The 13438-nt window shown below is 40.9% G+C and overlaps 1 protein-coding gene across 1 annotated transcript; it reads right to left on the reverse strand.

Annotated features, from left to right (window-relative positions):
• Nucleotides 1–3850: 3850 nt before the first annotated feature.
• On the reverse strand, nucleotides 3851–5774 carry LOC136692271 (uncharacterized). Its single transcript, XM_066665535.1, has one exon. The coding sequence runs from the start codon at nucleotides 5532–5534 to the stop codon at nucleotides 4596–4598; it is 939 nt and encodes a 312-aa protein (XP_066521632.1). The 5' UTR covers nucleotides 5535–5774; the 3' UTR covers nucleotides 3851–4595.
• Between the last annotated feature and the right edge of the window lie 7664 nt (nucleotides 5775–13438).

A 13438-nucleotide genomic window follows, 5' to 3' on the forward strand; every position in this document is an offset into this window, starting at 1 on the left:
AAAAACAACATGTCCACAACAGATCAGACTGAACTCCAGATAAAAAAACATGTCCACAACAGATCAGACCGAAACCCGATAAAATACCATGTCCACAACAGATCATTCTGAACTCTAATTAAAAAAACCATGTCCACAAATGATCAGACATAACGCTGATGAAAAAACATGTCCACAACAGATCAGACCGAACTCCAGATAAAAAAACATGTCCACAACAGATCAGACTGAACCCTGATAAAACACCATGTCCACAACAGATCGGACCAAACCCCGATAAAACACCATGTCCACGACAGATCAGACCGAACCCCGATAAAAGACCATGTCCAAAACAGATCAGTCTGAACTCTGATTAAAAAAAACCATGTCCACAACAGATCAGACATATTGCTGATGAAAAAACATGTCCACAACAGACCAGACCGAACCTTGATAAAGGACCATGTCCACAACAAATCAGACTGAACCCTGATAAAAGACCATGTCCACAACAGATCAGACCAAACTCTGATAAAAAACCATGTCCACAACAGTTTAGAGCAAACACTGATAAATACCCATGTCCACAACAAATCAGACCGAACCACGATAAAAAAATAATGTCCACAACAGACCAGACCGAACTCCAGATAAAAAAACATGTCCACAACAGATCAGACCGAACTCCAGAAAAAAAAAACATGTCCACAACAGATCAGACCGAACCCCGATAAAAAACCATGTCCACAACAGATCAGACATAACGCTGATAAAAAAAACATGTCCACAACAGATCAGACATAACGCTGATAAAAAAACATGTCCACAACAGATCAGACATAACGCTCATTTAAAAAAAACATGTGCACAACGGATCAGACCAAACGCTGACAAAAAACCATGTCCACAACAGATCAGACCGAACGCTGATAAAAAACCATGTCCACAACAGATCAGACTGAACCCTGATAAAACACAATGTGCACAACAGATCAGACCAAACGCTGATAAAAAACCATGTCCAAAACAGATCAGCTTGGGAGGAACCAAGGCTCACAAGGGGTGACCCATCCTCCTCTGGTCAATCTACTGGTGATGATAGTTAGTAGTCCATGAGAACTTCAGTGTAGGGACAGCTTCAAGGCACTTAGTGGTTGCTGGAGCGTGGGCAGCTGGTCTGAAGCGTGGAGGAGGATCTCGACAGTCATCCATCAGTGTCCAGACAGACAGGTGGGCAGTCGTTTACTCGGAAAGATGTAAAGGGATGGAATTAGTTTTGAACTGTTTTGTGTTTGTAAAGTAGAAAATATGAAAATTTCCAGAGTGTGGCTAATGACTCCGGCAGATCTGACTATGACAGCATTAACTAAAAGGAGAGAACCAGAAGGACACACAGACACGGGAGCATCCTGAAACACTGGCATCCCTCCGCTCCACCGTCAACAAACCTGAGTGATCGCGAGAAGCGGCGGGACGACAGCACCAGCGTCTCAGTATACTATAATTCCCTGTGTCCATGGACCCCCCGGATCTGCCGCCTTTATCTATGGGGGAGCATTAGCTACCAAATGATAAACTAAACAAATGAGTTTTTAGCCTACATTTGAAGATTGCGACTGTGTCTGAGTCCCGAACATTTTTTGGAAGATCATTCCAGAGTTGGGGGGCTTTATAAGAAAAGGCTCTTCCCCCAGCTGAGGCCTTCTGAATTCTGGGAACATTTAAAAATCCAGTATTCTGTGATCTGAGTGAACGTGGAGGCTCATAATAGGAAATTGTATCTTGAAGATATTCAGGAGCAAGCCCATGTAGAGCTTTATATGTTAATAACAAAATTTTGTAGTCAATGCGGAATTTAACAGGCAGCCAATGAAGTGATGATAAAACTGGGCTGATATGTTCAAATTTTCTAGTTTTAGTGAGGACCCTAGCTGCAGCATTTTGAACTAGTTGAAGTTTTCTTAAATTGCTGCTGGTGCATCCTGACAGTAGTGCGTTACAGTAGTCAAGCCTTGAAGTAATAAAGGCATGTACTAATGTTTCTGCGTCCTGGAGGGATAAGGCATTTCTAATCTTAGCAATATTGCGAAGATGTAAAAAAGCTGTCCTAGTGATACTACCTATGTGTTGATCAAATGATAAATCCGGGTCAATTATGACACCAAGATTTTTTGCTGCTGAACCAGGTTTAACTGGAAAGTTAGCTAGATCTAAAATTAAATCTGATAATTTATTTCTTGTCACTTTTGGACCCAAAAGCAGGACCTCTGTTTTGTTGCTGTTTAGAAGGAGGAAGTTACGCAACATCCAGCCTTTCACGTCTTTTACACAGTCCTCTATTTTCTTTAATCTGTGTTTGTCATCGGGCTTGGCTGAAATATACAATTGTGTGTCGTCTGCGTAACAGTGAAAGTTAATGTCATGGTTTCTTATAACTGTGCCTAGCGGTAACATGTATAATGTAAATAATAATGGTCCTAAAATAGAGCCTTGTGGAATTCCAAATCTTACTTTAGAATAATTTGAATTTAGATTGTTTACTTTTACGAATTGATAACGTTCCGTTAAGTAAGATTTGAACCATAATAGGGCTGTCCCTGTGATTCCAACCATGTTTTCTAACCTTTCTATGAGAATATTGTGGTCTATTGTATCGAAGGCTGCGCTTAGGTCAAGAAGCACCAACAGGGATACGTGGCCTTGATCAGAGGCAAGAAGAAGATCATTTGTTATCTTGACTAGAGCTGTCTCTGTACTATGATGTTGCCTGAATCCAGATTGGAATTTTTCATATATATGATTCTTATGTAGATATGAACTAAGTTGTTGGGCCACAGCTCTTTCTAAGATCTTAGACAGAAATGGCAAATTAGAAATAGGCCTGTAATTAGACAGTGTACTAGCATCAAGATTTGGTTTCTTGATCATAGGTTTAATAACTGCTAGTTTAAAAGCTTTGGGTACATGGCCCAGACTAAGCGATGAGTTTACTATAGTTAAAAGAGGATCAGTAATAGCTGGTAGTACTTCTTTGAGCAACTTTGTGGGAATTGCGTCAAGTGTGCAAGTTGTACAGTTTGCGGAGGTGATAATCTTCTCTAGTTCTAATTGTGGGAGTGGGTAAAAGGTTTCAAGTCTTTCTTTTACAGTTATATTATGTTTTATTTCATTCACATCAGGTGGCAGCCAGGATGGATTTGATCCTGTGGCTAGAGTTTGTTGTCTAATATTCTCAATTTTATTATTAAAAAAGTCCATAAAATCTTTACTGGTGAGAGTTGCTGGAATTAGTTGTTCAGAACCTGCTTGATTTTTTGTAATTCTAGAAAACACACTAAACAGTGCTCTCGGATTATTTTTATTATTGGAGATCAGCGAGGCCAGATATGCTGAGCGAGCTTTAGTGAGGGCATTTCTATACTCTATAAGGCTGTCCTTCCAGGCAGAATGAAACACTTCAAGCTTGGTTGATCGCCATTTCCGCTCTAGTTTTCGTAATGTTTGTTTTAAAGTACGGGTCTTATCGTTATACCATGGTGCGAGCTTTTTCTGTCTTATACTTTTATGTTTAAGTGGTGCTACCTTTTCTAAAGTAGATCGACAGGTATTTTCTAGGTAGTCAGTTAGTACATCTAGGTCCATTGGGTCTGATGGAGTTGGAACTGGGGTCGATAGTTCTGGTAGGTTTTCTATAAATTGTAGGGCGGTAGATGGTTTTATTATACGCCTTGTAGAATAGCGAGGGTTCTTACATAGATTATGGATAAAACGTAGCTCATATGAAATTAAGTAATGATCGGAGATTGCGGTAAGATATTAATTTTGTCAATGTTAAGACCTAGTGTCAGAACTAAGTCTAAAGTGTGGCTGCAGTAGTGTGTAGGCCCTGTTACATTTTGAGTAATACCAATAGAGTCTAAGATTGAGGTAAATGCCTTTTTTAGTGGGTCACTTTCCTTCTCGAAATGGATATTGAAATCTCCTACAATTATAACTTTATGATTGCACACCGCTAGGTTTGTAGCAAAATCGCTGAATTCTTTCAGAAATTCTAAGTAAGGCCCTGGTGGTCTGTAAATGTTGCATAATAAAAATGCGTCCTTTTTTGTGACCGGATTTGTAATAATAGTGGAGAGAACCTCAAAAGAAGAAAAGGTGTCACATTGTTTAAGACTAATTTCTAGGGTATTTTGGTAAATTACACATACTCCACCTCCTTTGCCTGATATTCTTGGGCTATGTGCATAATTATAGCCTAGGGGGGTGGCTTCATTTAGTGCTAAATATTCATTTGGTTTAACCCACGTTTCCGTGAGACAGAAAACATTGTATTTATGATCACTTATAATATCATTTACGATGAGTGCTTTTGAGTTTAGCGATCTTATGTTGAGTAACCCAAATTTTAGTTCTGAGGTGTTGCTGCTAGGTGTTGTGTATGATTTAATATTGATTAGGTTGCTGAAACAGGCTGATTTTGTTTTTCTACTTTTACATTTAGTTCGGGGGAAAGACACAGTCTCAATACAGTTGAACCTGGGTGACGCCTCAAGACAGTTCGCAGACGGTCGGTTTAGCCTGTCTGTCTGCGGCCTGGTCCCGGCTCTGGATTGTCAGCAGCTATCTACACTACTCTGCCGACTAACTAAAAGACTATGTGCTATACTGCAAGAAAGTAAGGCAGCACCCTCCCGCGTGGGGTGGATACCATCCCTACCTATAAGACCAGGCTTGCCCTCAAAACGTAACCAATTGTCTATAAAGCCCACTTGATTTTCGGAACACCACTTGGACATCCAGCAGTTTAACGCCGAAAGTCTGCTGTAAGCTTCGTCGCCACGCCGCATTGGTATGGGACCAGAGCAGATTACGGCATCGGACATTGTCTGGGCCAGTTTAATCACCTCTGTAATATTACCCTTAGTTACCTCAGACTGCCGCAGACGAATATCATTGGCCCCTACATGAATGACTACCCTCGAATATCTCCTATTAGCTAACAGTCTAAGGTTGCCACTAATATCCGGCGCTCTGGCTCCCGATAAACAGCTAACTGTTACTGCCGGCGCCCCTAAAGGAGTAGCTAATTTCACGTGCCGAACAATAGAGTCTCCTATAACCAGAGCACTCTTAACAGGCTCCTCAGCGGGTGCTTCACTGAGCGGGGCAAACCTGTTTGACACGCGAATCGGAGGAGCGTGGTGTCCCGGTGGGCTAGCTTTGGCCTCAGCGTTAGCATCAGCCTTAGCTTTCCGGCTATGACGCCGAGACGTCACCCATTCACCCCGCTGTGAGGGCTCTAACGCCGGAGTCGTGGGGGTGCTAACTCTCCCTAAGGCACCCGGAGTTGCTAACACTGAATCTCGCTGTTTATCCCTCAACAATAATAAGCTCCGGATGCGCACTTCTAGCTGGTCCACTTTATCCACCAGAGAGCTAACTAGCTGACACTTACTACAAATACAACCACTATATTTATCGCTAGAGGTGGAAAAGGGCGTTAAACTAAACATGCCACGCTCTGAACAGGCAAAACAGCCAGTAGTAGCCATGGAATTGCAGGTACTTACCGCTTTTAGTGAATTTTAGTAACTTACACCAAGAACGTTACTCCAGGGTCCGGTGGCAGTTTTAGTGCCTCTGTAATGAATATTCCTGCGGAGACAATCTAAAAGATAGATCTATGGATGGTTAGTAGGTTATAAAAACAGATATAAATATAGAAATAACAATGGAAACGATTAAACAGGAAAACCCGAGCGATCAAAACAGCTTCCAAACGGGTACAGAAACAGCCAAACGGGTTGCCAGATCTCCACTCCAAAAAAACTCCAATAAAAGACAATGTCCACAACAGATCAGTCCGAAATCTCATTTAAAAAACATGTCCACAACAGATCAGACCGAACGCTGATGAAGAACCATGTCAACAACAGATCAGACCAATCGCAGATGAAAAACCATCTCCACAACAGATCAGACCAAGCGCTGATGAAAAACAATGTCCACAAAAGATCAGACCAAACCTAGATAAAACACCATGTCCCCAACAAATCAGACTGAACCCCAATAAAAAACCATGTCCACAACAGAGCAGGCCAAACCCAGATAAAACACAATGTCCACAACAGGTCAGAACAAAACCCAGATAAAAAACCTGTCCACAACAGATCAGACCGAATGCGAATAAAAGACCATGTCCACAACAGATCAGACCAAACGCAGATAAAAAACAATGTCCACAACAGATCAGACTGAACACTGATAAATACCCATGTCCACAACAGATCAGACTGAACTCCAGATAAAATAACATGTCCACAACCGATCAGACCGAACCCCGATAAAACAACATGTCCACGAAACCTCAGACCGAACCATGATAAATGACCATGTCTACAACAGATCAGTCCGAACTCTGATAAAAAAAAAACATGTCCACAAATGATCAGACAAAACGCTGATAAAAAAAACATGTCCACAACAAATCAGAACGAACCCTAATAAAAGACCATGTCCACAACAGATCAGTCCGATCTCTGATTAAAAAAAAAACATTTCCACAAAACATCAGACCGAACTCCGATAAGAAACCATCTCCACAACAGATCAGAACGAACGCTGATAAAAAAACATGTCAATAACAGATCAGACATAATGCTTATAAAAAAACATGTCCACAACAGATCAGAGCGAACGTTTATAAAAAACATTCTCCCCAACAGATCAGACCGAACACTGATGAATACCCATGTCCACAACACATCAGACTGAACCCTGATAAAAGACCATGTCCGAAACAGGTCAGACCGAACCCTGATGAAAGACCATGTCCACAACAGATCAGTCCGATCTCTGATTAAAAAAAAAACATTTCCACAAAACATCAGAATGAATCAAACTCTGATAAAAGACCATATCCACAACAGATCAGATTGAACCCCGATAAAACACCATGTCCACAACAGATCAGACCGAACCCTGATAAAAGACCATGTCCACAACAGATCAGACCAAACACAGATAAAAGACCATGTCCACAACAGGTCAGACCGAAACTCAGAGAAAAAACCTGTCCACAACAGATCAGACCGAACACTGATAAAAACCCATGTCCACAAATGATCAGACTGAACCCCAATAAAAAGCCATGTCCACAACAGATCAGACCGAACTCCGATAAAAAACCATGTCTACAACAGACCAGACCAAACCCCGATAAAACACCATGTCCACAACAGATCAGACCAAACCTCGATAAAACACCATGTCCACAACAGATCAGACTGAACTCCGAGAAAAGACCAAGTCCACAACAGATCAGACCGAACCACGATAAAAACAACATGTCCACAACAGATCAGACTGAACTCCAGATAAAAAAACATGTCCACAACAGATCAGACCGAAACCCGATAAAATACCATGTCCACAACAGATCATTCTGAACTCTAATTAAAAAAACCATGTCCACAAATGATCAGACATAACGCTGATGAAAAAACATGTCCACAACAGATCAGACCGAACTCCAGATAAAAAAACATGTCCACAACAGATCAGACTGAACCCTGATAAAACACCATGTCCACAACAGATCGGACCAAACCCCGATAAAACACCATGTCCACGACAGATCAGAACGAACCCTAATAAAAGACCATGTCCACAACAGATCAGTCCGATCTCTGATTAAAAAAAAAACATTTCCACAAAACATCAGACCGAACTCCGATAAGAAACCATCTCCACAACAGATCAGAACGAACGCTGATAAAAAAACATGTCAATAACAGATCAGACATAATGCTTATAAAAAAACATGTCCACAACAGATCAGAGCGAACGTTTATAAAAAACATTCTCCCCAACAGATCAGACCGAACACTGATGAATACCCATGTCCACAACACATCAGACTGAACCCTGATAAAAGACCATGTCCGAAACAGGTCAGACCGAACCCTGATGAAAGACCATGTCCACAACAGATCAGTCCGATCTCTGATTAAAAAAAAAACATTTCCACAAAACATCAGAATGAATCAAACTCTGATAAAAGACCATATCCACAACAGATCAGATTGAACCCCGATAAAACACCATGTCCACAACAGATCAGACCGAACCCTGATAAAAGACCATGTCCACAACAGATCAGACCAAACACAGATAAAAGACCATGTCCACAACAGGTCAGACCGAAACTCAGAGAAAAAACCTGTCCACAACAGATCAGACCGAACACTGATAAAAACCCATGTCCACAAATGATCAGACTGAACCCCAATAAAAAGCCATGTCCACAACAGATCAGACCGAACTCCGATAAAAAACCATGTCTACAACAGACCAGACCAAACCCCGATAAAACACCATGTCCACAACAGATCAGACCAAACCTCGATAAAACACCATGTCCACAACAGATCAGACTGAACTCCGAGAAAAGACCAAGTCCACAACAGATCAGACCGAACCACGATAAAAACAACATGTCCACAACAGATCAGACTGAACTCCAGATAAAAAAACATGTCCACAACAGATCAGACCGAAACCCGATAAAATACCATGTCCACAACAGATCATTCTGAACTCTAATTAAAAAAACCATGTCCACAAATGATCAGACATAACGCTGATGAAAAAACATGTCCACAACAGATCAGACCGAACTCCAGATAAAAAAACATGTCCACAACAGATCAGACTGAACCCTAATAAAACACCATGTCCACAACAGATCAGACCAAACCCCGATAAAACACCATGTCCACGACAGATCAGACCGAACCCCGATAAAAGACCATGTCCAAAACAGATCAGTCTGAACTCTGATTAAAAAAAACCATGTCCACAACAGATCAGACATATTGCTGATGAAAAAACATGTCCACAACAGATCAGACCGAACCTTGATAAAGGACCATGTCCACAACAAATCAGACTGAACCCTGATAAAAGACCATGTCTACAACAGATCAGACCAAACTCTGATAAATACCCATGTCCACAACAAATCAGACCGAACCACGATAAAAAAATTATGTCCACAACAGACCAGACCGAACTCCAGATAAAAAAACATGTCCACAACAGATCAGACCGAACTCCAGAAAAAAAAACATGTCCACAACAGATCAGACCGAACCCCGATAAAAAACCATGTCCACAACAGATCAGACATAACGCTGATAAAAAAAACATGTCCACAACAGATCAGACATAACGCTCATTTAAAAAAAACATGTGCACAACGGATCAGACCAAACGCTGACAAAAAAACATGTCCACAACAGATCAGACCGAACGCTGATATAAAACCATGTCCACAACAGATCAGACCGAACCCCGACAAGAGACCATGTCCACAACAGATCAGACCGAACCCCAATAAAAGACAATGTCCACAACAGATCAGTCCGAAATCTCATTAAAAAAACATGTCCACAACAGATCAGACCGAACGCTGATGAAGAACCATGTCAACAACAGATCAGACCAATCGCAGATGAAAAACCATGTCCACAACAGATCAGACCAAGCGCTGATGAAAAACAATGTCCACAAAAGATCAGACCAAACCTAGATAAAACACCATGTCCCCAACAAATCAGACTGAACCCCAATAAAAAACCATGTCCACAACAGAGCAGGCCAAACCCAGATAAAACACAATGTCCACAACAAGTCAGAACAAAACCCAGATAAAAAACCTGTCCACAACAGATCAGACCGAATGCGGATAAAAGACCATGTCCACAACAGATCAGACCAAACGCAGATAAAAAACAATGTCCACAACAGATCAGACTGAACACTGATAAATACCCATGTCTACAACAGATCAGACCTAACCCTAATTAAAAACCATGTCCACAACAAATCAGACCGAACCCTGATAAAACACCATGTCCACAACAGATCAAACCAAACACTGATAAATACCCAAGTCCACAACAGATCAGACCGAACCACGATAAAAAAAAACATGTCCACAACAAATCAGAATGTGAACTCTGATTAATAAAAACCATGTCCACAACAGATCAGACATATTGCTGATGAAAAAACATGTCCACAACAGATCAGAGCAAACACTGATAAATACCCATGTCCACAACAGATCAGACCGAACCATGATAAAAAAAAAAGTCCACAACAGACCAGACCGAACTCCAGATAAAAAAACATGTCCACAACAGATCAGACCAAACTCCAAATAAAAGACCATGTCCACAAAAAATCAGAACAAACCCTGATAAAAGACCATGTCCACAACAGATCAGTCTGAACTCTGATTAAAAAGAAACATGTACACAAATGATCAGACATAACGCTGATAAAAAAACATGTCCACAATGGATCAGATCAAACCCCGATAAAAGACCATGTCCAAAACAGGTCAGTTCGAAATCTGATTAAAAAAAACATGTCCACAACAGATCAGACCAAACCCCAATGAAAAACAATGTGCACGACAGATCAGACCGGACGCTGGTAAAAAAAAAACATGTCCAAAACAGATCAGACCGAATCCCAATAAAAGACGTTGTCCACAACAAATCAGACCAAACCCTGATAAAAGACCATGTCCACAACAGATCAGACCAAACACTGATAAAATCCCATGTCCACAACAGATCAGAACTAACCCCGATAAAAAACATCTCCACAACAGATCAGACCAAACTCCAGATAAAAGACCATGTCTAAAATAGATCAGACCGAATCCCAATAAAAAACCATGACCACAACAAATCAGACCAAACGCTGATAAAACACCATGTCCAAAACAGATCAGACCAAACACTGATAAATACCCATGTCCACAACAGATCAGAAGGAACCCCGATAAAAAAACATGTCCACAACAGATCAGACCGAACTCCAGATAAAAAAACGTCCACAACAGATCAGAAAGAACCCCGATAAAACACCATGTCCACGAAAGATCAGACCGAACCCCGATAAAAGACCATGTCCACAACAGATCAGTCCGATCTCTGATTAAAAAAAAACATTTCCACAAAAGATCAGACCGAACCCCAATAAAAAACCATCTCCACAACAGATCAGACTGAATCACACTCTGATAAAAGACCATTTCCACAACAGATCAGATTGAACCCCGATAAAACACCATGCCTACAACAAATCAGACCGAACACAGATAAAAGACCATGTCCACAACAGTTTAGTCCAAACACCAATAAAAGATCATGTCCACAACAGATCAGACCGAACCCCGATAAAAGACCATGTCCACAACAAATCAGACCAAACCCCAATAAAACACCATGTCCACAACTGATCACACCGAACACTGATAAATACCGATGTCCAGAACAGATCAGACCGAACTCCAGATAAAAAAGACATGTCCACAACAGATCAGACCGAACTCCAGATAAAAAATATGTCCACAACAGATCAGACCAAACTCCAGATAAAAGACCATGTCTAAAATAGATCAGACCGAATCCCAATAAAAAACCATGACCACAACAAATCAGACCAAACGCTGATAAAACACCATGTCCAAAACAGATCAGACCAAACACTGATAAATACCCATGTCCACAACAGATCAGAACGAACCCCGATAAAAAAACATGTCCACAACAGATCAGACCGAACTCCAGATAAAAAACGTCCACAACAGATCAGAAAGAACCCCGATAAAACACCATGTCCACGAAAGATCAGACCGAACCCCGATAAAAGACCATGTCCACAAAAGATCAGTCTGAACTCTGATTAAAAAAAAAACATATCCACAAATGATCAGACATAATGCTGATAAAACAACATGTCCACAACAGATCAGACCGAGCTCCAGATAAAAAAAACGTGTCCACAACAGATCAGATGGAACCCTGATAAAACACCATGTCCACAACAGATCGGACCGAACCCCGATAAAAAACCATGTCCAGGACAGATCAGACCGAACTCCAGATAAAAAAAACTTGTCCACAACAGATCAGACCGAACCCCGATAAAAGATCATGTCCACAACAGATCAGTGTAAACTCTGATTTAAAAAAAACATGTCCACAAATTATCAGACATAACGCTGATAAAAAAAACGTCTCAACAACAGATCAGATCGAACCCCGATGAAAGACCATGTCCACAACAGGTCAGTCCGAAATCTGATTAAAAAAAAACATGTCCACAACTGATCAGACCGAACCCCAATTAAAAACCATGTCCACAACAGATCAGACCAAACACTGATAAATTCCCATGTCCACAACAGATAAGAATTAACCCCGATAAAAAAACATGTCCACAACAGATCAGACCAAACTCCAAATAAAAGACCATGTCCAAAACATATCAGACCGAATCCCAATAAAAGACCATGTGCACAACAAATCAGACCAAACGCTGATAAAAAACCATGTCCACAACAGATCAGACCAAACACTGATAAATACCCATGTCCACAACAGATCAGAACGAACCCCGATAAAACACCAAGTCCACGAAAAATTAGACCAAACCCCGATGAAAGACCATGTCCACAACAGATCAGACCGAACATTGATAAATACCCATGTCTACAACTGATCAGACCAAACCCTGATAAAACACCATGTCCACAACAGATCAGACTGAACCCCAAGAAAAGACCATGTCCACAACCGATAAGACTGAACCCCGATAAAAGACCATGTCCACAACAGATCAGTCCGATCTCTGATTAAAAAAAACATTTCCACAACAGATCAGACTGAACCCCAATAAAAAAAAAACATGTCCTCAACAGATCAGACCAAACACTGATAAATACCCATGTCAACAACAGAACAGACCAAACCCCGATAAAAAAACATGTCCACAACAGATCAGACTAAACTCCAGATAAAATAACATGTCCACAACAGATCAGACCGAACCCCGATAAAACAACATGTCCACGAAACCTCAGACCGAACCCCGATAAATGACCATGTCCACAACAGATCAGTCCGAACTCTGATAAAAAAAAAAACATGTCCACAAATGATCAGACAAAACGCTGATAAAAAAACATGTCCACAACAAATCAGAACGAACCCTAATAAAAGACCATGTCCACAACAGATCAGTCCGATCTCTGATTAAAAAAAAACATTTCCACAAAACATCAGACCGAACTCCGATAAGAAACCATCTCCACAACAGATCAGAACGAACGCTGATAAAAAAACATGTCCATAACAGATCAGACATAATGCTTATAAAAAAACATGTCCACAACAGATCAGAGCGAACGTTTATAAAAAACATTCTCCCCAACAGATCAGACCGAACACTGATGAATACCCATGTCCACAACATATCAGACCGAACCCCAATAAAAAACCATGTCCACAACACATCAGACTGAACCCTGATAAAAGACCATGTCCGAAACAGTTCAGACCGAACCCTGATGAAAGACCATGTCCACAACAGATCA

The sequence above is a fragment of the Hoplias malabaricus genome, chromosome 3 (assembly GCF_029633855.1).
Source record: "Hoplias malabaricus isolate fHopMal1 chromosome 3, fHopMal1.hap1, whole genome shotgun sequence".
Taxonomy (NCBI): domain Eukaryota; kingdom Metazoa; phylum Chordata; class Actinopteri; order Characiformes; family Erythrinidae; genus Hoplias; species Hoplias malabaricus.

Coding starts and splice junctions, on each gene's coding strand:
- LOC136692271 (XM_066665535.1), bottom strand. CDS start 5,534: ATGGCTACTACTGGCTGTTTTGCCTGTTCAGAGCGTGGCATGTTTAGT.